The sequence below is a fragment of the Molothrus ater genome, chromosome 11 (genome assembly GCF_012460135.2).
Source record: "Molothrus ater isolate BHLD 08-10-18 breed brown headed cowbird chromosome 11, BPBGC_Mater_1.1, whole genome shotgun sequence".
NCBI lineage: Eukaryota > Metazoa > Chordata > Aves > Passeriformes > Icteridae > Molothrus > Molothrus ater.
The window spans coordinates 4848455-4873066 of NC_050488.2; the positions used below are offsets into that span (position 1 = coordinate 4848455).

General features: G+C 39.8%; 1 protein-coding gene across 10 annotated transcripts in view; it reads right to left on the reverse strand.

Annotated features, from left to right (window-relative positions):
• DOCK3 (dedicator of cytokinesis 3) overlaps positions 1–24612 on the reverse strand; it is a 185849-nt gene that overhangs the window by 145495 nt on the left and 15742 nt on the right. For all 10 annotated transcript variants that reach the window (XM_054516046.1, XM_054516051.1, XM_054516047.1 and 7 more), the window contains exons 2-5: positions 20742–20825; positions 12628–12668; positions 10736–10791; positions 8399–8495 (exon numbers count right to left, since the gene is read on the reverse strand). In XM_054516046.1, coding sequence (XP_054372021.1) covers positions 8399–8495; positions 10736–10791; positions 12628–12668; positions 20742–20825 — 278 coding nt within the window. The remainder of the gene's footprint in view (positions 1–8398; positions 8496–10735; positions 10792–12627; positions 12669–20741; positions 20826–24612) is intronic.

Below are 24612 nucleotides of genomic sequence, written 5' to 3' on the forward strand. Positions count from 1 at the left end.
GAGGATAAGACTGAAGGACACTTCTTGATACCACATGGACCACAGTGCCATCCAGGCTGCCAAAAGGACAGATGCTCTTTGCTTTTCTGCTGAAAAACAATTTCTGTCTTCTATGAAATTAAATCCAAACTGTCTTTTTAGTTCCAGTAAATACCCACTAGGGATGATCAGCCTTTTCCTTTGTAAGCCCTATCCATGCACAGCACCTTGCTCACTCACTCTAAAAAGTCAGACTGCCAGTCTCTCCTAGCCCTTTTCCCCCACTCTTAATTTTCTGTTCTTTAAAAACTAACAAACTGCTGTTTTTTCTCAAAGTCCATCTCTGGAATACTAAACTCCAACCACACTACACTTGCCTGTATTTCAAATGCAATTCTGCAACATCAGCAGACTTAGACCAGCTCAGGTGATTTTCTCCAGTGACAGATGACAGAAGACTTCTGTTCAATTTTTTGATTAAAACCTTCTTTCCTTTACTTAATGCAATTCAACATTCAGGTGTCTTTACAGTGCAAAAGAGACTGCTTGAAATCATCTGCAGGTCAGCCACTGGTCTCCCCAGAGTAAATTCTGTTTCCTTGTTGGTTTTTCCCAGCTGGTCTTGAAGCAGCATTCAATAAAATCAAATTCCTGTGTTTTAATATCATACAAGAACTTCACACGTGTACTGTAGGACTGTTTGCAGCATGCACACTGGATATTATTCAAAGAGGCAAGAGCTCTTTGTTAACTGTAAACCAGATAATACTTGAAAAATTTAATCTAACCCCCTCCAAATCCTCACACAATTTGCTATGAATGTCAGCATCAGTAATACAACTATTGCTTTATTTACCAAAATAAAAGAGCATATTATCAATGTCAATGACTCCCATATCAATGACTAAATAACATTTCCCAACAAAGCAAGGGGTTATAAAACACCCTGCATGTCATTTGTCACAGTAGGACTTGCAAAGGACACCAGAGGGTGACTTACATTTAATTCTGGCTTTACTTTTAAAATCTATTAAAAATCTATCCATCTCCATGGTAACTCAAAACATATATTCCTCCCACACAGTTTGATTGATAGTTCAGAGTTTTTGTTTTATAGTCAATCTTTTGTTTGTTTGAAAATACATAAAAACTGTCTAGTTGATCCTAATAATCTTAAATGATACCATAAATCTGTATGTGACAGTAAATGAAAGGTACTGCATATATGGCTCCTTGTTATACTGTTGTTTAAACCCAATAAACTGCCATAGCATCCTCTGGTCTTCAAAGCAAAGTAACTTTCAAATCAATTATAATAGATTTTCAGATTTTCATGGTATAGACTTGCTTACAAATAAATTTTATTTTCCTCTCCTAAAAACTTACACCTATTTTAATTCCTTAGAGCTCAGAGTCTTCCACAAATCACTAGGAGAAACTGACTACATAAAATTTCTTAAAATTAAGGAAAGAAAAAATAATAATTATGGGAACTTTTTATAACCTAAAGTATGAAGCACTTGAACTGAACATCAGCACGTTAGTGCTAAGGGGAGAAGTACTGAAATGGATTGCATTTTATAGCAGGAACCTAATAAATATTAAGTGTAATTTCTACATGAATACTGCTTTTCTGAGGAAGAAATGTAGAGAGAGGTCATGACATCCCCTAAAGACCTCCAAGAAACCATAGCTAATAAATTGATGTAAGTTCAAGTCTCAATTTGACACAGCAAGAGAAGGGCTTCTACTCAACTTTTCGACACACCCAAGCAGCAGAAGTCTCTGATTTTACCTACAAAACCTTCTAATTGCCTAAGATAACGAGCAGATATAAATCACACTGTGACACTTTATACCCTGAGGTCTTTATTCTGGTCACCAACTCGAGAAAGATGGGACAGATGGAGCAGGTCCAGGGGAGGGACACAAAGATGATCTGAGGGCTGCAGATCCTGGCCTGTGAGAAAAGGCAGAAGCAGCTGGGTCCTTTGTCCCTGTGAATGCCATCCCAGCACTGCAGCACCAGCACACAGGATGGAGGCTCTCTGTCCACAGGACACACAGGGAAAAGACAAAGGGCAGTGGGTGTAAATTGCACCAGGAGCGTTTTCATCCCAATGTAAGAAAGAAACACCTTTCAATAAACACAACCATTCACTGGATTTGGACAAGGTGCTCCATAATCCCATGCAGGATCCCTTTCTGACAGAAGGCTGGGCCAGATGATATTTCAAGGTCACTTCCAACCTGCAACATTCCATGGTTTATCTCCAGCTTCCCCCTCCATGAGTAAAGATACTGAATGATAAAAATATCCACCTTCAGCATACAATGCTGAAGTGTTCATTATTCTGCATTCTCCAAATCATTCTGCACACGCCCATCACAACCCAATCAAGAAAAATCTTCAACTATTTTCTAGTAATCAAATAACAAATCTGCTAAAAGCCTCAGATTCAGTTGCTAAGCAATGAGATGATTTCTCAGTGCACTGTTCCCTCTGAGGAACTGGATGCTCCTGGAAGTGGAAATATTTACTCTTAGTTTCCCTTATATGCTGTGCAGCACTTAATGAGACTATCAGCTGCCCCAAACTCCCATCTGAGTTCCTGGTCACTCCATGAAGAGTCATCCTTCACTCCAAACACAGAAAGAAATAAAAATATCCATACCACTGCTGAACACTATTATCCAGAGTCCTCTCTTCTTAAGTCGTAACTCTGAGTCTCTCTGGTAATGTCAAGTGAGGCCAGACAAGCTCCTCAGATTCTTTTAAAATGACTCACAAACCTGAACAATCATCCTAAAGGAATTTTCCTTCAAGGTTACCTTGAAAATGACATGAAAATGAGAAAGAGGAAAGAGGGCCATGTATACAACCAGTACTGCTTCTGTACATCTGTCTTGGTACAAATACCTCATCTGTCCAGGAGTCTGCTGGCACAGAATTTAAGAGTGTATTTAATATGCTCAGCCTTGACTTGAAGAAATTCTGTTCCTTGAAGGGAGACCTTCTGATACAGCACATCCATTTTAGGTCATGTCACATTTTCTTCTGCCTACATACTTCAGAAAATGCATCAGCAATTCCATGTTTTATCAGATGCAGAGCAAAGCACATCTCACTGAATAAAATGTCTCCTAGAACACTCCCCACAAGAGTAAACTACCTTAGTGATTCAGTGAATGGCATTTTTCAAGATGAGTTTTAACTAGTGCTTCAATTTTAGGGACACCCAAAACCACCCAAACCACACAGCTGCAATTGCACCAAGTCCTGCTACCCACTCTGTTCCTTAATAGGATCCCTCAGGAAATTTAAAAGGAGCCAATGGGAAATTGGTTGCCACTGAGCTAGCAAAAATTCCACCTATTCCCAACACCATTAGGTCTTACTCCTGAAAGTGGACAAGAAGTCACCCCACACATCCCCCACTCCCCCTTGCATAAAAGTAGCAAATTAACATTATTGATCTGACCAAACTCTAAATTGGCAATTATGTTTGGTCTCTCCACAGTCATCTGCTCTCTCAACAGAAATAGTCCTCACATCACAACTTAGACTCTGAGGAATTTTTTTTACAGTTAAAATAGCTACTGTGCACCAACAGTGAGTTTCAGTGATCTCCTTAGCTGACTTAAAAACTCACAGGAGTCTTGTTTGACCTAATTAACAAAAGCTTACAGAGAACTTGCAGATCCTTTATTTAGAAGTAGTATAAAAATAACAAATCTTATCAACACATACAGGGTAAGAGAGAAAGTTAACAACCTTACTGGTATCATTTTGCTGTCTCAACAGAAGTCAGTAGACTGGTGTGGGCAACTACCCAAGAGCTGCACACACCCATTCCACTGTAACAAATGCAGTTTTGCATTTTTATCCACCCCTGTGCCTAAACAAGGCTCCCCAAGCTTTGTTCTCGCTTTTCTGCTCTCTCTTCCTCATCCCTTTGGAGTAGGCACAAGAACAGGCTCAGCTGCTTACAGTAGTACACCAATAATCTCCCTGTTCCTTTCTCCTCCACTTCAAATTAAGTACAGGATTGGGGAAGGGAATCACTGGCATCTTTTGCTCATTGCCTTTCCAATTCTAGGAAACAGGAAGTAAAACCCTCTTCTACATTTCTTAGGCTTCCACAGAAGGACATAGCTCTGGTGTCCAAATGAATCTAAAGAACAACAGAGAGTATTGGAGCCAGGCAAAACAACACCACAAGATACTGGGTCTGTGCATCTACTGACACCACTCAAACACATGAGGGTGTGCAAACACACACACATCTGGCCAGCTGGGGTCAGCAGTAACCCCACCCACATTACCAGCAACTCCAACAGTACAGATTTTAAATACTGAGATCCACACTCACAGTGAACTCCCTCCTAATGATTTTTACAATAGCAGTGAAAGTAGGAAAACCCAAACCAAGTAGGTCAAATAGAACAGTGGCTTTTTTCACCAGAAAGGAGCTACTAAATCTCATTGTTTCAGTGCTCATCTCTGAAGCCTGGATACAGGATACAGTCTGGATACAGATCAGAAGGCAAAGAACTGCTTTCCATTTTCCAGTGGCGTGGCATTGCCTTGTCTGCACACAGATTCCACACTGAAATGGGGAAAATGTGCTCTTCACATAAAATCACAGAATGGTTTGGGTAGGAAGGGACCTAAAAAGCTCACCCAGCTCCACCCCCTGCCATGGGAAGGGACACCTTCCATCGTCCCAGGTTGCTCCAAGCCCCTTCCAACCTGGCCTTGGACACTTCCAGGGATGGGGAAGCCACAGCTTCTCTGGGAAACCTGTGCCAGGGCCTCACCACCCTCACAGCACAATTCTTTTGCCTTGTATCTAGTCTGAATCTGACCTCTTTTCATTTAAAACCATTACCCCTTGTCCTACCACCATGGGCCCTGCTAAGAAGTCTGTCCACAGAACCATAAAAGTACTATCATCTTTACTCCTTTATTAATTAATAAATATTTAAGTTCTATTCCTGATTACTGAATCTATTTTAAAATAGATTATTTTTAAGTAGGCATAGAATTTTTAACAAGGTTATAGTTTTTTGCTAAAAATCCCATCCAATATAAACAACAGATTCTGAGAGTTTCCATCCAAGTTTTATTTACATTGCTTTCCAATTGGAGAAAAACCTCTGGCATTTTCAAAAAAAACTTGCTGTTTTGTCAGTATTTAAAGAGTTTTATGATCAGAATCCAACTACTTAGAGCATAATTTGTTATCATAGTAAAGCAAACAACCCATCATACATCTTTCTATTTCAAATTCATTTCAGGCACAACCCTTTCTCTGTGAACTCATTATGGACAAATGCCTTTTTCTCCTCAGACTAAAACTTGGCTTTCACCTTGATAGCAAAAATATAAAGAATATCACAGCCCTGTGCAATGCAATGATCTCAGGCTAACCTTTCTAATATATATTTCTCAGAAATCTAAACTAAAATTGCTGCACAACTCCTGTAACTCAAACCCATTCAAGCCTCCCCATGCACAGTTTATTCCCAGTACTGGCACAGATTCTCTGTGGTCAGAAGAAAACGAGGAAGATTCCCAATATTTTACACCAACTAATTTTCTGCAACTGTCTCAAAGCTATGCTTTACTTCATCCTCTCATTTCTCACTGTTCTCCTCCTCTCTCCAATTTTCTGTCAGTAGAACTTCCTTATCTGGGAACAACACAGCATCCCTCTCCAGGCCATGTTTTAATCACTGCAGGCTTCCTGGGTGTTACATCCCAGCTCCCATTGTTTCACTGAGAGCCAAACACAAACCTTACAATGCACCTCAACAATACTACCAAGGTAAGGGCTGGGAATTCTTAATTGAAACAAACTTGGTCTTTCAAACCACAATCCAGGTAGGGAGTTCCCCAAAAACCATGACAAGAACATTGGAGCCTATTTAGGGATGTTCAGAGAGGCTGCTCACATTGCTTGGCAGCCTCACCGACCAGTGAAGGGCCCTTTGCAGGCACTGACCTACTGAGAGTGTCTGTGCAACAACCAGCACTTGAATCTCCCCTACAGTAAGAAACATTTCTACAAAGCTGACTAGGCACAGCAGCATGATAAATAACATTAATTACATTTCTTAGATGATTCTTATTACAGTTTGGGAATAATAAAAATTTCTGCTGGTGCTGATCCAACAACAAACAAGGATTTCCATTTAGTCTTTCAATATATTTTAAGGTATGTCCTTACATAGCTTCCAGCCTGAACACCAAGGATAAAATTCTAGTCCCAGCTCTGCCACAGGCACCTCAGTGCATTTCCTCAGGCTGGACAAATGTCAGTTACCCACTTAACAGTGGTGTCAATTGTTCTGCCAGAGAAGCTGTGATACTGTATCAGTGGAGATAAGAAATCACTGAAGGTGCTCCAACATTGGCAGCTTGGCCCAGGGAGGCTGGGGAGCCTCCATCCAGAAGCAACTCAAAACCTGGCTGGTGCAGTCCTGTCAGCCTGGTCTTGCTGACCCTGCTTGAGAAGGCAGCTGATGATCTCAAGAAGTCTCTTCCAATCTAAATAATTCTGTGATTATTTCTATATTAGAATTCTTAATTTTTAGAAGTTTGGGGGGAAAAAACCCCCACAACACAAAACAATGTGGTTTTCACTCAGAAGCTCTGCCAATTTTGTCATGGGGCAGATGCCTCCTTCCAAAGTTCTATGAGAACAGTAAATTCTTTCTCCTGTTATTTAAGAATACAATAATGTTTTGTGCAATGTTATAAGAAATATAATGAGCTACAATAGAAAGCAATCCCAGAAAGAAAAATCACTAAATGAAAGTTTATAGCTAGAGCTTTCTCTCGCCTTCCCCTCAAGGAACTGGTGTTAACAATAAAAAAGAAATACTTTAGTAGAAAGGAAGCTTAGCTCATTTGTAGGTAAAATGATTCCCCTTTTTCCAATTTAGTACCATTGCCAATATTACTGTTGTCATCTTCAGCTGACACTGGGGAGAGGGGGAGAAAAAAAATCTTACATGAGGAAAACAGAAAAGATCACTTTATTCCCATACCCAGAGAGGTATGTATATACAAAGGAAAAAGGAGGATTACTAGGTGTTGTCATCTTATTGCAGGGGTTCCATACTTTGTCTCCTTATCACAAAAGTTCCACACCTGCTTGGTGTTTCTCATGGGCAGCTCCTCAGAGCACTGACTCTTTCTTCTTCACAAAGCAGCCACTGACTCCAGATCCCTTCTCACCCACCCACCCCACTCTTTTATAGCATCTTCTTCTCATTGCTCACAGCTGTGGCCTGGTAAAGTCAGGCCTGTTCCCAATCTTTGATAATTGGCCCAGCTGCAACTCCTTAGGGGTAAGATTACTTTCTACACTGTTTTCTTATATTCTATACCCTACAACTAAGTGTAAAGAGTGGTAGAAAACATGATATAGACCATGTTCCATGCCCCTCCTGCACAAGATCAGATGCTCCTTCCCAAGAGAATACCTCCAGGGACATCTGACCCCACAGAAGAACTGGGCCCAGTTATGATTTCCTAAGAGTTGATTGCTTTTTGAAGCACAGAACACAGCTGGTTATGCTGGAGATGCATTGGACTCACTCCACTGGACCATTCCTGGGTTGGTTTCCTAGACATCTAACTGTTGTCACTGCAGGTTTAAATGAAGAAACAAAGCTCCTGCAGCTCTATGTAGAGGTATTTCTCTAAAGGAAGGACAGGAAGGAAATGCAAGCTTAGACCGCCTACAGTTCTTGATCCTTATCCCACAGTTAAGGCTTGCAATTACTAAGCTAAAAAAGACAAAATAAAAGCCAGGAAAAAATACCTTCAAATGCTCAAGTTTTTTATCTGCTGTGTCATGGGCTTTGGCTATTAAAATGTAAGAAAAGAAGAGGGATGAAAGCAGGAGACATTATGTGGCAGCAACTGAAAATTTTATAAAAAAGATATGTATAAAACTCAACACACCTACCCTAGTGTCTACTTCTAATTTATGGAGGAACAATTGTACAAAACTTCCCATAGTCTGAGTTCTCCTTTCAGACTCTAGACACTAAAACAACTACTTACAAACTGTGCTGAATAATTTTTGAAGTCTTTGATGGGATTTGCAAAAGTATTGTATTATATTATTTCTTACATACTTAATAGCACTTGAAAATTGTTGCCTTTTTTATAACAATGAAATTTTCAGATCTGAAGGTAGAATTTCAGAACTGCAGAAAGTTCCAGAGCAGTACACGTGACTTTCACATGATCCATTATTCTGCAGTTGGGGAGCCCCCATTAAATACAAGGAATCCAACAATTCTGATATTGATTCTGATGGATTTTGAAAGCACAAAGGCAGGCAACATTCCTCCCAGGGTATTAGAGATGTGCACACAAGGAGAGGAGCAGTGCTCTTACCACATACAGCTGTTTCCAGAGCACGGCCCATTCCTGCAGCGTCGCTGTGACTTCAGTCACCACAGAATCTTCAAGAGGAACAACTGTTTCATATTGCCTGTAGAAAAAAGGGGGAAATTAGGAAATGTACTCTGGAAAAGGTAGAAAAAGAAATGTGACAGTAAAAAGTGCCGTAATCTGTAGAATTCCAGAACTTGAATTTGTTGAACACAAGGAGAATATCTCAAGGGGATCATTTTGTCTGTTGTAAAACTGAAGCAAGTCCAGAGTCACAGCTACTGTTCCTCCATTACATTCCACAAGATTAAGCTTCTGTGAAGCATTTCCTGGTTACCTGTTCAAAAGACATACTTTCACTCTAATCAAGGTCAATGAAAAGCTTTCATTACTACAGCACGTTAAATTAACTTGCCTGTAAAGTGAGGTCCTTCACAATTTGGGTCCCTTCCTTAAGCCAGTCCACCCCATTTTCCCCCCTTCAACAATGTTAGCCAATATCAAAACCACCCAAAATACCTGCTGTCTACTAACATGTCCTATCCAGCAAGTTTTTTCAACACTGCAGATGAAATCTGGGGGATCTATCCTCTAATCAAAAGAATAAAACTTGTTCCTTTGTGCTAAAGGTTTTCCAAAACCATTAAAGGAGAATCACAAGAGTGGCTTGGACTGAAAGGGACTTCAAAGCTCATCTCATTCCACCCCCTGCCATGGGCAGGGACACCTTCCACTGTCCCAGTTGCTCCAAACCCCACCCAGCCTGGCCTTGAACACTTCCAGGGATGGGGCAGCCCCCACTTCCCTGGGCAAACTATGCCAAGGTTTCACTATCCACATCCTAAAATGTCTTCCTTAAATGTAAACCCATCATCCCCTGTCTGACTCTCCAGACCCTGCCAAAGGCCCTCTCCCCATCATCTTACAAGCCCCTTTTAGATACTGAAAGGCCAAAAGCAGCTCTGTGCAGTGTCATCTCCTCTCCAGGCTGGCCAGCCTGTGCTCACAGCAGGGCTGCTCCAGCCCTGGGGACAGTCCCTGTAAATCTCTAGGGACGTTTGGGGAGGGCAGGGACAGTGAGCAGGGCTGTGTGGTGTTCAGCTGCCTGCCAGCTTCAACACTTGCTCTGTTATTTCACAAGTGCTTATAATGGCGCTTGAAATATATTCTGAAATAAAGAATTTTCAAACAAAACCTGAAATAACCATGCCCCTCTGGTTCAGAACTGCATTACATTCTGTTGTGTCAATTGGTACACGAGGCTTTGATAGTTTTAAACAGTATATCAGCTTTCCTAATAAGTACCTGAACTGGTTGCCCTTCACAAACTCTAAACTAACATCGAGGACTAATTAACTACACATCACAGGGAACTGCTCCTTCCCCTAAGGGGAGTGCACATTAGGAGTGGTTATTCTATGCAATATATAGCATTTTATTACACCCCAAAATGATGAAGCATCACTATTACAGCTGCCCTTACTGAGGCCCTTTGGGAACAAATCTACAATTCAAGACAATCAGAAGTCACCTGTTTTTCTACAGGTAGTTCACTAAGAGCCATTTAATACATTTTATCTTCCACATTTAATTTGTTGCCTCAGGTCACTGTCTGAAACACTGCAATTATAAATCTCCCCACAGCAGCCTTTATCTGGAATATGCAAGTAAAAGCAGCAGTGAAAACACAAGATATTGATTTCAGGAGTCTCAGTCAATCTCACAGGAAACTTTGCAGGTTCCAGAGCCCCCAGTCAGTAACTTCCCCAACGTGACATTTCCACCAGTGTTGTTATTCCCAGTAACTGAAATAAAGCCACTGCCAGCAACACATGAATACAAACAAAGAGAAGGGCAGAAGCTTTCAACAGTGCACTTCAGTCACTCTTTGGGTGAGGTGGGGAGGGCTGGATCCTTTGGAAAACATTCAAGGTAACACAGCTATGACTCTGAAAATCTGTAGGTAAATGAGATGGGCTGTCTACTGACTGGTGCCTCCACAACAAATAAGAAAATACAGTATTTTGCCAGTGAGAGAACAAGCAGAAATGGAAGAATATAAGAAGAGTTCTTTAAGTGAATGTGTTTCAGATGAGACCTCTAAAGTTACAATTTTATGAGCCAAAGCAAACAAGAGTAACCATCAGACCTGATTCTTGCTATATTAAAAACAAACAAGCCACCTCCCAACTCTGTAGAATTACATTTAATTTTCAAGCCCTCATACACAAAAATGATACAATGAACTGAAACATCTCTGTAAGTTTCAATAATTATTTCTTTGTTTCCCTTCTAGATAAAAAGCACTGTAGCTTCTGAAAAAGAAGGAAAAATACTCACCCTCTGTTACTGACAATTGCCTTTTTCAAGTGAATATAATTTGCAGGAAAAATCCCCTGCAAGAGAAAAAATTCAGTCCATTAGAAACATACATTTACAGTTTTCAGCATTGGTAACCTCGGCCACAATAAATAACTGCCAATATATCTATTAAGAACCCCCAAACAACCATTGTGTCAAAGCTGCCAGTCAAGACTCTACATTGAGATTAGTAAAAATTGGCTGTTTTATCTGCCTTAGACCAGGACACCACACTGGACCAAAGCTCCACCTGGCAAGATCAGAGAAGTGGCTCTTCTGCAGTTTGCAGCACAGCACCTGCAGCTCCCAGAGCAGGCTGATGCTGATTGGGGGTGACACAGACAGAGGCTTAAAAAGACAAATCAAACAAAAACTAAAAGCCCACCATCAAATTTGCATTGAACCCCCAAGGACAGAAGTGTTCTATTACTTGCATACTCTGGGGCTGTCAGTTTTTCTCCCTTTCCAAGGCAAAGCTGGTCAAACCCACTTGGGACACCTCCAGTTATTTGTCTTTGGCTGCTCCCATGAGGGCTGCACTCTGCCCTTGCCTGTGCCAGTGTGCTCTTCTATGTTGAGACATGGGGAAAAGGGAATTTAATCCAACCTTTTCCCAGTGTTCCACATTCTCCCTAAAGCACACAGCCCCGAATCCTAAGAGCGAAGTCTGTCAGTGTGTAAGAACAGCAAGCTGCACTTCAGTGGGAAATAGAGAAGCAGCATTGGAAATCTTTGGATTTAAAACAGCTGACAGCCACTGACAAAAATGTCAGCAACCAAGTGTGGGCTTTCACTTTTTAGAGCTTTAAAATCATACCATTTCAAAAGAAAAATTTTTAGGGTGGGGGGCGAGGCAGGTTGAAAGGAATATTAAGTACATAGGATTCCAAATGCTAAGGAAAATTCCTTTTTGTTCATAGGCAAGACTAAAATTATAGAAGGAAAAAAGCTGAATCTGAGAGGAATGGCTTCCTCAGGAAATCAGTAAATGGGCTTGCTTTCAGCCACATGAAAATTAGGAAGAAAAGAAATGCAACTTCACTTCCTTGTTGGGTTCAGTTCTAGTTAATGCTGCTTATTTCTGGTATCTAAGAAACCAGGGAAGCTTTGAAGGGCTCTCCTATCAAAACTGAACATATACACAGGCAGAAGTACCAACACACACAATGACTGCAGACATTTCATTAAAAGACTCCTGTGGTCATGTCAATGTAATACAGGTCATTTTATATTTCATAATACATTATGGCAGGTATTAGGTAAACATGAGGAATCTTTAAATACAAGCAATATTTAAACCAACAGAAATAAATAAAGCTCATTTAGAAGCACCTATTGGCGTGTTTGGATACAAACATTTAAAAAAACTTAGATATCCTCACAAACACAATCATACCAGAACAGTCAAAAAAGTTCTCCAAGAGCAAAAACAATGGAAAAAAAATGGCAAATAACCAAATCAAATTTAACCAATGGTTAAATGGAAAAAATCTGAGACCACCCCCAACAACTTACAAAATCTTTTTTCAACAGACTTTTTTCAAAGTTGTATTAGATTAATAATTCAATTTATTAATGTTCTTTAAAATGCTGCATTTAAGCAATGCAATATCACCTACCTATGCTTTTCTTCGGGGAGTAGGGTGGAGAGGATCAAACTGGATGAGATTTATAAATGTTGAAAAAATTGCATGTTACATGTCAGGAAGGTTTCTGATCCTTTGAGTGATTAATGAGTATCACTCAATTTAAAAAAAAATCAAATCCTCCCACAGGAAAAAAGTTAGAGAAGAAAAATTAAAAGTTTACTGGATTGCAACAGTAAAATAGATTTAATCTGCCATTAGATTAACAAATGTATTCATGCTTACCTTGACACTGGGCTTCTTAATGGAAACACCTCTGTACCAACCTGAAACCAAATGAAACACATTATAATATTTGTGGCACTGCTGTCTTTACACAGAAGCAAACTGACTACAACTATGCAGTTACTGAGATCATCTAAAAAAACAGCTATGCCTCACATAAGTGAAATTTTTACAATATTTTTTTGTTAGGGCTTTTTGTAAAAATTCCTTTAATTTTGCTCTGCAATAATGACAAACCCTGAACAAGCAGCAATGCTCTTGTTTCTTCCCAGCAGGAATAAAAGCAGATTAGCTATTCTCCTACTAATAATCCTTAGGCACTGTGGCCAAGATTCATTCAGCACTCAGGGAAGAGCCTGCACTGAACACTTTTCTTCCAGGCTGGCACTTGAGTCTTGTTGCAGTGCTTATCTTGACAAAATCTCCAGACTTCAGAAACCTGTAAAAGCCATTATCATACATTTCTGATGGGCTTTAAACAAATATAAATTCTTTGCATGTGTCTGGTCTTACACATGCCTGAGTAGAGAAGAGGCTTTAGGATCTAATTTACACACCCCATTATTGTTCTTGTATTCCCCATCAGGAAACAGCTCCAGACAGGACAATAAATGAGAAGTAAAACACAAAGCTGCTAAAGCTGCAAACTAAACAGAAGAACTCAGTTCCTGCTGCTCCTCACAGGTGACAGTGGTGTCACTGCAGGACTCAGCTGGGAATAAAGGGGCTGAAATCCTCCGCAGGTGAGGAGTGGGAAAGCAGCACACCCTGGAGCCGGCCTGGAGCAGCCCCAGGCCTGCAGGGACAGTGGTGCCTGTCTGGACCAGGGAGGGGGCCTGGCCCTGCCCAGCCACCCCAAATTCCTGGGCAAACCTGGCCAGGCCCAAGCCAAGCTCAGCCCCCAGGTGTGATTAGAGCTGCAGCCAGTGCCAGCCAGGCACAGCCCTCACCTGCACACAGCCAACACTTCACATCAGCTCAATCCCATGAAAAACCCTCTCATTTTCCCACTCACTTCCTACTTACTGTCTTTTTCCCTCCCTTATTTTAAATTGCACTGGCAGAACCTGCCTGTAATTTGCTATGGAGAATAGAGAAGAACAGAACAAAGTAACTGGGTATTTTGTCTCTCTTAGAAAAATGACTTCAGATTTGGCTGAATTATAATAAGAGTCTCATTGAGAGGATCAGATGTGGGGAAGAAGGCCTTGAATTTGCTTTAAAGACAGCCTGATAGTCTTGAATTTTTATTTTGTTTTAAAAAGGGAATCTAAGTCAATATGAAGTAAAATACTGATGAATTCCAGACAATTGCAAACCTCAGTAGAGAAAAAATGTAAAAGTTAAAATCCATCTTTTTCATTACACAAATTTCTCATGAAGATAGGACATAACACAAAGATTTGTTTTCCTATGACATCATTGTTTATATCTCAAAAATAAACTACTGTTGTTTTGAATTCATTTTAGTTGATCAAACTTTAGAGCAATCATATCAATATAAACATAAATGCACAAACAACACATGCAGATCCTTAACATGAGTGATTTCTAGAACTCCACACAACTGTGCCCACACCTGCTTTTGAGCAACAGATGCTGCATATTTTTAAGGTCACAGAAAAAATAAATGCATTTATCCTGTGATTCACTGTTACTAATATTAAATACAGTCTGTACCTCAGAAATAACCAGACATTCAAGCTCTAAGGCAAACAGAATGACAAACTTCTTGGTAAGTGGGGAAAAAAAGTGGTTTTGTCCAAGTTTGTGAACAGACCAGTAAAAAAACAAAACCCAGTAAAGGGGATGACCATCAATATTCTAGATCTGCAGGGTAGTAAACAAAAACTTAGCTAAATTCTGAAGCTTTTGTTCTTCATTCCAAAACAAATTTTCAAAGTTTACAAGCTCTGTGTTTACACAGTTGTGAAAAACAGGCAAGGAAGGACCCTGAGAAATCACCCAGCTCATCCAAGCCATGTCTCTAAATCTCTCCTCACATTCAGTCTGGTTTAAACAGCATCCAATCATTTATTACCAGGGCTGAAAAACACTGCACTCCTTGTCTGAGGAAAATCATCCACACATCTGTAAAACCCAAATTCCAAGGTATTGCTGCACCAAATTCCAAGGAAACTCTATTTCTGCCACTCCACACAGACCAGTTTGAAAGTAGTGGTGTTGCACAGGCAATTTTTTAGAAGAAACTTCTTTTACAGATCAACAGTGGCCAGTAAAACTGCAGGTAACATGTGAAATTCTGGTATAGTACTTGGAAATCTGGCATATCCCCCTTACAACCTGAACTTTCTTTGGTTCTATTCAAATATTGGACTTTTTTTTTTCTTTTGGACATCATGGAAAATATTTTGTTGACTTCCCTCTTGTAGTTTTCTTCATATATTTGAGAAGTTCCTCAATTTCCTTTACTCTTATAAATTGTGCTCTCCAGATCTTACTTGTTCTTTTATTTTTATCTTTTTTAATGTAGTTCAATTTTTTTTAAGTCACCTCTCTCTATTCTGAGTTTCCTTCAACTCTGTGCAAGCAAGAGACAGTCAGAGCTCAGCAGAAGCTGAAAGCCCCACACTGTAAAATGCACAACTCATTCTGTATCACAAAGTAAAAGCTATGGGAAAAGGTACAATGCTTTTTTTTAAAGGCACATTTAGAAAATTGCATCTGCATTACATTATTTTCTAAAATGAACTAAACCTGCATTCTGGAATTAGTCTTAAACACATTAATATTGATGTAATCATTTATCTTAAAGAGCATTTGTTTTGGAGGATTTAATGACAATAGTCATCAAGCCAAGGCAGGTGCTTCATCTAATTGTGACCCCAACTTGCACTCCCTGGTCAGACACAACACTGCCCAACAGCTTTAGGCGTCACTGCACTGCAAATAAAAACTGCTAATATTTCAGAGTTATGGCATGCATTTAGTGACACATGGTCTTCAGAGGGTACTGACTTCACAGAAATGGTGAAGATGAGATTTAAAATCAAGAAGGAGAAAAACAGCTATAAAGTGACAAGAATTTTGTGAATAAATGAATGTGAAACAATGATCATGCCTGCAGTGAAGTTGGGTGGGGATGGAGCTGAGATGGCTGACCTGAACCAGCCAAAGGGATATTCCACACCACACATTCATTTGGTACAAGAAAACCAAGAATTAGTCTGTCAGAAATGCCCCTCTAAAACTACCTGTACCTGTGGAAATCCACTGGGGGAACTTGAAGCCACATTAGAGAACCTGCAAACTGTTGGACAAAGACTGAAAACTCCTCTTTCCAAAGGTGTGCCACACTCAGGAGTCTCAGCAACAGTGCAGCCCTAGTTAAGTTACAAAAGTAGCTCTGGGGCAGTCCTGCACATCTCAACCTCTTCATTTCAGTGACTGGAAGAGCTACCAGTGATTTTTTGATCTTTACTTGAAAGTGTGTTGAATGAAACCAGATATTCTTTCTAAAAGCCATCTCAACCTTTTTCAGATTTCCACTTAATCCACAAGAGGTCTGTCACATGGAAACAGCTCACCCCTTTAGAGGACTCAGTTACAAAAGAGCAAAAGGGCCCTAATTGAAAGATATTGATCTACTTTTCAGAAAAATAAAGCTCAAGTATCAGAGTTACTGAGCTGCAGACAGTAGGAAAAAAGAAATTCTGCATATAATTTCTTGACAAACAAAATTCTAAAATTAAATTATATCAGTATTTAAGGTAAATCCTAAAGCTAAAATTTGTTCTTAAATAAAGTACTGCTAGTAGAGTCTGCTACAGGAACTCGAGCATTCTTTGTCCTACAAAAATAAATGTACTTGGCAGTAATGTGAGTAACCCTCACACCCAGAGCAAAGCTGTCTTTTGCATATACAAGCCAATAAACAATTGCTTTTACCTTGTTATCTGCATGTCACCTGCTCTGCAGAGCTGAAGGCACCCAAAGTGACCCAGGAGAGGGACAGGAGCAGCGCTCAGTGAAAGCTTCGCACAGGCTGGAGCGCTCTGTCCCGAGCCGGCTGCTCCGCGCTCGCCGGGCAGCAGCAGCAGCAGCAGCAGCAGCATCCCCAGCCCTGCCTGCCTGCACCACGTCAGGGGCAGCCTGGGGCCAGCAGAGCCACAGGAACAGGCTGATCATGCTGCCAGGGCTGCATCATTACCATGCCAGAAGGCAGAGAGAGATGGGATGTGTTTTACTGTGGCCACAGGGCTGTCAGAAGCCACTCTGGGCTCTGAAAGGCGACTTTCAAGAACTGGGCAAGATCTGCCACAGCAGAGGAGTGAGCCAGAGAGGCTTCACTTCCATGGGCACATCCCACAAAATGCAAAGAGGGAAAAAGAATGGAAAGGGTGGGGGGGAAACCAACAGGAGAATGGGTATCTCACTGGAGACATCTTCCTCAGGCCAAAAACAAATGACTGGAAGGAGTCACTTTGGCCCAGGCAGCCACAGGTGAGCTCCTGCCTCAGATGGGAGGAAACCTGCAGGGCTCCCACAGCACTGACAGCCAGCAGTGGGACTCCTCCCTCATCTGTATGGCACAGCTTGGAGGCATGGCAAAGGCATCACTTCTCAATCACATTAAATTCATCAAGAATTTTTTTTAAAACCCTAATTGCAAGTTATATCTGCTGCTTAAGTGTTCCAAATACCAGAAACACTTATTTTGACCATGGCATCACTGCTGGAATTACCTTTAAATATATTTTCTGCATGGTTTAAAAAAACACACACATGAAAACCAGGTGGATAAATACTTGTGTGGCTAGCAGAATTTGCATGGGTAAGATAATATTCTTTTAACTGGTGCTTCAGGCATCAGCTGGTGTTTCCATTCTTCAGTGAATATACAAAACTCTCAAGGTAATAATTACAGTTACTGAAGTTATAGCATTTTTAATCTAAAGAAAATTGCCCTCTAGCAATAAAAACAAATGGACAACACAGACATTTTAAATTTAGTCTGAATGCCACTAGTTACTGACAGCCACTGCCTGTGGCAGGGCAATGGCCATGTGACTTGAAAGACAGAATGTTCTTCAGAATGCACAGTCCAAATGTGCATTTCAAACAAGGAGTGTGCTCATACTTTGCCACTTGACAAAAGAAAGCTCCATCTTTCAGCATTTCCAGTGGCACACTAACGTCCCTCTGGCATTAGTGCAGCAGAGCAGAGAACTCCACTTGGTGTTTCAGCTCTCCCTGAGTGCCAAGATCATAGTGGAAGGGCTCAGAGAAAGCAGCGAATGACAAGCACAGGTCCAAGTGGTGTCTTGGTGAACATTTCTAACATTTGAGTAAGACCAGTGGAGGATCTGAGAGTCCTCTGTGAAAGCAGTAACTACAAAACCTCCCTGGAACACCTTGTGCTTTACAGATGGTGTGTGTTTGATGGAAACACACGTGGAGCCTTTGGTGCCTGTAGAGCAAAGACAGGCACCAGGTCCATGAGTTTATTTACTGGAACAGTGGGCAGGTTCTTTGTCAGATCTAGGAAGGGTTAAAAAACAGTCATTCAGATATTTGTGGTCTAGTATGAAGGCACACAGAGGAGCAGGCAAATTTGGGGAAATCCAAAAGTTCCAATTTCAAGCATGTAAACAAGATCCAAACAAAAAAAGTTACTTCTATTTCACTCTATTTCGTTTAAAAACGCATACACAACCACAATACTTTTTAACATGTTATCAGTTGGTAGTTATATTTATATTTATTAACCTTAGAGATAAATACATGCATGTGGGTGTGGGTGTGTGTATGCACCTACATTTGCTTCTGTACTCTGCAAATATCTATAAAACTTAGCTGCAGTGGTACCCAGAATCTTGAAATAGGAAATTCCCTCCTCTTTCATTCAATTGCTCTAAAAGCAGGGACTGCTTCTTACACCAATCACTACAGAAGAGCACTTGCTCTTTTATAATACAAATACAGTTATTCAGTAAGTTATTATGATTAAAAATAAGCACATTCACAAGTATAGCTACTCTTTGAATCTTTGTCAGCCTTGAATTCTCTAGCGAGTCTCTGAAATCTTAGCTCACATCACTAAAAGTTTGTGAATGTGAATCTTTTCAACCCAGACAGAAAAATCCCTGCTGCAGACAATTATGCATAAACTATTCAAGAAGTGAAGCTGAAACAGCAATGGATCTGCAGTGACTCTCACAGCAGTGACCCTTATTTTGTGTGGGTTAATATTATTTTATCCAGTCTGTCTACACAAAAGAATCCCCAGCAAAGAAGGCAGAAGTAGAGGACCCTGTTAAACAACGACTTAGACAAGAATGCTTAAAAAGCAACTGCTTTTTTTTTCCTCTTTTAGGAGTCTGCTTTGCACATTGAGTGTGCTTTTTTGCATAATTCACACATGCAAGAGCTGCAGCACAGACCATCTGAATATTCAGATGAGTTTCATAGTGTGGAGTTCCAGATGTTATTATCAAAATTAATCTATCTTTTTATACACAAAGTCCATGGTAAAGGCACCTCAACCAAAATGACAGGATGGAGGGCTTAAACTGCAAATCCAAAAAAATTCTGTACAAATCATCTTCCATCCAGGAAAACCCTGTCTGAGGACCTCCTTTCTCAGCAATTTGAAGACTGGCATGAATTGCTTTTGAGGAATCATTCTCAAAACTACCAGCAAAGGAAATATTCAAAGCCTAATTATTTTAACACTGTAAAGACAAGTTGGATTATCCACTTGCTTTTCCATGAAAAACCTGCTCCTTGGAGATCGTGCTTTTATTTCCCAGTTTTAAAAATTTCCCAGAAATGGCTGGAAAATACCATGACTGCTTTCAGCAACATACAGTGCTTAATTCCCTTAGATTTATCTCATCCTAAGCAAAGGGATACTTTTTTCCTGAGCTTGCACCACGTTCTAATTTACAAGACCTGGTAGAATAATTACAATGTGCCCTCAGTGTGTGAGCACAGCTTAGCCCACCCCAGCATTTGTGGGTTTTAAAACAGCATGGGATTGTTTACAGCAAGCTTCTTTGTGGGCAATTTTCTCCACTGCAGTGCAAAGCTCTCATTCCAGAGAATTTTTACAAACGTATGTTACTACAAAAATTAGCATAGAGGTGACTTTTTGTGATGAGTTAAGTCAGTGGGAAAACAAACACCTGAGTACAAGAAAAAGCATCAAGATGAAAAAACAGTTCTAGGCATGAGAGGCAAAGCAGAGCCTGCAGAAGGTCTGGGAAGCAACATTAACAGCGCAGATGAAAAATTACTTTAAACTGAACAAACAAAAAACCACATCTACAACTTCGTGGAATGTTAATTTGGAATTCAAATTTGTGGATCTGGGTTTTGAATTTGTTCAGCACTTCAGGAATAAGGTTACATTATTCCACCTCAGACTACAGTGAAACATGTACTCTTACTGTATCTCGTCAACCTATTTTTCACCAGACATGTTTTACAACACTTGCTTGAACGTTAGGATAAGAATAATTCTCCTTTTACATCCACCTTCAATCACATTCTTCATTGTGAATAAAGCAGAGCATTAGGACATTCGATTTATTCACACACAGACATCTCCAGCCACATAAGAACTATAAAATTTACAAGGGCATTTTGCTTTAGGTACGAAAACACATATCAAAATGAATTCAAAAAAATCCCCCTAAACCCATATTTTTTACATTTTTTTCTGGTATTGCTAATCTATTTAATAACTAATATTTTCAACCTGTTCAGATGTTTCTAAGTAATTAAACTGATATGCTTAATAAAAATGCATAACAGTAACACTGAGAAAATACAGTGAAAAAAAAGATACTGATTCTGTACTTTACATGATGAAAATTCAGTGTAAGACCCAGTTACAATACAACAATCAGGTCAGGGTTCAAGATTTTCTGGACAGATGGTTAACTTCAAACACACTGACCCCCTATCAGACTGGATTAGTGCCAAGAGCACTCAGCCTTTCCTACGGAAAGTGGGTCAGAGTAGGTTTTATTCAAGTGCTTTGATTTGATGCATCATGATTTCCAAAGAACTTATTAAAACCTGCTAGATTAAGATATTGGGATATTCTTACATGGAAAATGGGGTTCCCTCTTGGACATCACACTTACCTTCACATTTCTCCAGGATCTGGACAGTTTCACCTAGTTCCAGGACCAAGCCTTGCGGAACAGTTCCTCGGAAGCTGCATATCACTGGAGGGTGGGGAAAAAGAGAGAGACACATATGAGGCTTGGATCTTTGTGTGAATTTTCTTCTAAGCATAGCCCTTTAGCTCACTCCCTGTATAAAAATAGCTCTTACATAGCTGCCCAGAAAACCTGTCAGCCAACTTTTCCTGATCAGGTGTGTTTATTCTGGCCCTTATTGGAAATTAAGCTCAACAACACCATAAAAGCTGAGCTTTTAAAAAGATTTTTAAATTAAGCAAGGCTTGTAATCACTTTAATCAGCAACCTCTGATTTATATTGCATACAAAGATTTCCTTGTCTCACAATTCTTACTCTACTCCACAACCCATCAATGGAACAGGCTGCCCAAACTGCAGAGATTAAAACAGGAAATCAACTCCAGCACTTACTTTTCTCCAAGTTGAAACTATTTCAAATATAATCTGTGCATCTAATAGACTGCAAAAATCCTACAATACCATAGATTATATTTAAGCAGACATATGAAAGAATCCATGAGAATCTGTACTTTTCATAAGCACTATCTAACATGACGACACATCTTACTTTTCCAGGTATCTTTAATTTTCATTAAGCAGGGAAAATAAGAACCCATCTTAATGTTTCAGAAAATATTGATACAATAAATAAAAATACTAAATGAAACTCAATTGTTAAAAGAAGTTTTAAAAATTCACAGTGTATAATGATATATTCTTCAGCTATATTTATCAAAATCTTCAGGGACATGGACATGGGGAGTTCCCTCAACATGAGATGTCAGAACAAAGGGTGAATTGCAGGCAGGTCCTACCTGCCCCCAGGCCCAGCATTAAAAACTCCCCCAGGCACAGACTGAATGCAGCACTCCAGTAAAACTTGCTCCAGGTAAACGCACACCCAGGAGGGCTCCCCTGTCACCTCCACACCCTGGAGCATTGCAAGTGGGATTCCACGAGCTCAAACAGTGACCCCCTGTGGGCACCATCCTCTTCTCCAATTCAGGAGAACATTCACTCCCCTTGGAATGCAAACACTCCAGCTGTGGTCAAGGTGCTCCCATGTGACGGAGGCACATTGCACAGAATATTCTGAGTTGGAAGGGACCCACCAGGATCATTGAGTCCAATCAAGTGAATGGCCAAAGAGGGCTCAAACCCACAGCCCAGCAGCTCCCAGCACCCTGCTCCAGCCAGCTGAGTGCAGCTCCTCCCTAAAGATCCTCCCATGCCAAAGCCATGAGTCCCCTCTGACTGCACGGGAAGCAGACAGGCTGAAGAACACCACGGAACCCAAGACTCCCAGCTGCACCATGCACCACAAGGTAGGGCTCTTGAACCTTGAATTTCTAAGAAATAATGAGAAATGCAGAGACAAAACTCCCACCAAAACAAAACTGCATTTTAACCCTTTGCACACACTTCATAATGGGCTAGGGAAAGGAAGAACTACACCCATCACCCAGATGAGGCAAACACCCAGATGAGACCAATACAAGAAAGAGTGAAAAAAAGATCTAAAGGGAACCAAATGGCATCAAATGCTTGCATTTCCCCAGTGAGACTCAATGCAGGACTTAATCCCAAGAGTTAAGAACTCAGAATTTCATCAAGAAGCCTCAACTGCTCTCTCAGCTCTTATGGCCCAGCAGAAGTCACAGTCAGTTAAATGAGGCTTTAAATTCTTGTTTACATCAGAGGAGGGAGAAACACAACAACTGGCTCCAGACTGGAATAATGCAGACAGCATAATCCAACAAAACCGCAGCTCATCAGCATTCTGCATCCATTCTTCACCCATGAAGAAATCATAAATATGGATTTCAACCAAAGAAAAACTACTGAAAGCCTCTCCCAAAGAGCAGGAACACTGACAACTGAAATGATGAACTGGCAGGACATAATCAAACCTCCAATGGCTTTTCCTTTTTTTTTTTTTTTTGCCTCTTCAGTATTTTACAAAGCTGGATCCTTTAAACACAGAAAATGTTTTCTTTTTTCTAATTTGCCATTTTAACCAAATTAGGAACATACAAGTTGATTTGCAAAATACCCCAAAGTCCTGTATTAAACTGTGATTTTTTAGTTCAAACCAACAAAACCTCTAAAAAATTAATCTATGTCTCAAAAAAGGAATTTCAAACACCTTGGGTAAAAAGCTACCTTTGAAAACACCAGAAAACAAAATGGAGAAGTGTTAATACAGTAATAAGATATTCATTTATGAGAGTAATTTTGGATACATTAATAATTTTAAGTATTAATATAGGCATGATAATATTAAAAACCAGTTTCCAGAGCACTTTCATCTGTTCTGAACATGTCAGGGATCTCATGACAGAGACACTAATCCTAGGACATGTGGGTGTTCCTGGTTGTAGACAATAGAAAAGTTAAATCATGGAGGAAAAACAACTCAACTGCTCTTACTCAGCCAAGCCCAACAAGAAACAGTAACTCTGAAAAGTATTATTACATGCTAACATTGCATTAGGTGCTCTGAATTAACAAACAGCAGCTGAATTCCTATGACAATTATTTACCATATTAAAGCTACTGAATCAAGGATGCAGCTGGGAAAGAAATTACCAATTCTTTGGCCATCAAATATCTGCCTATTATGTAACAATACAGGTGGGTTTGGAATAAAAGCTGAAGGAAAGGTACCAGGAAAAGACAGTACTGGGGTTTTTTCAATTGCTGACAGAACAATTTTTAAAAATATGGTCAGGAATGGTGACTTTAATATATTTAGTCTTACAGGAAGTAATTCTAACAGATGTGTTAGTCTACAGATGCAAACTGGCCATTTTGAATAGGATTCTACTAGTCACACAAAGAACATCTGATAGAAGGACTGTACAATATGTGATTGGCTCTTCAGAATTCAGAGCACTCTGCTCATAAGATAAACAAAACTCTTTTCTTACGTCTACTTCACTCAAAAAAAGACTAAATAAGCAAAAATTAGAAAACAGAAATCAACTGATTCCATCAGCTCTAGATACAATCTTGGTGATCATACTCAATTAGAAAATTAATTCTCATACAAAAGTAACACTCCTCCTTCATTCTCAATACAACAGTATAGAATCTAATTCCTTTTGTAATAATCATTAAATTATGTTAGTCTCTTCTGTTTGACAATTTTTATAATCAATTCATAGGATTGGTGAATTTCCATATGGGTATTATCAAAACAATAGAAGCCAAATCTCAAGAGTAAATTATTTTCCAGCCACACCGAATCAAAGTCAGGAAAAATTAAAGAATCCAAGTAAACTGACCCAACAGACCAAACCATCTTGCTAAACTGTGTAACAAGAACAAAATGTAACACTTCTGAAATAAAAAAGAATGGTAAAAACAACTCCTGATTATGACAGAATCAGAAATTTAAGGCTCTTTTATAGTTTGATTTATTATTCCAACAACTACTTCCAAAAAAGTTGTGGATGTTACTCATTTGTTAAGCTAAAAATGCATTATGTAAGACAATCTTATTTATAGAGTCCCTTTTAGGTACACAGTTCTTCTTAGCAGCATTATTTGAAAAACGTGATCACAAATATAAACGAGAAATACAGAGTAATTCAACTATTCTGAAGAAAACCATTTACAGAGAGGACTCTGACAGCTGACTTCTTCCCTTTCCATGTAAAGAGAAATTCTTTAGCCAACATGATCACCTACAAACTGTCCATCCATCCATAAGCTCCCATCATTTCTTACAAGATGCATGTCCTCGGTCACCAGAACACACAAGTAACACATCATCCAAACAGGCACAAAGCAAAGCTTTTACCCACCA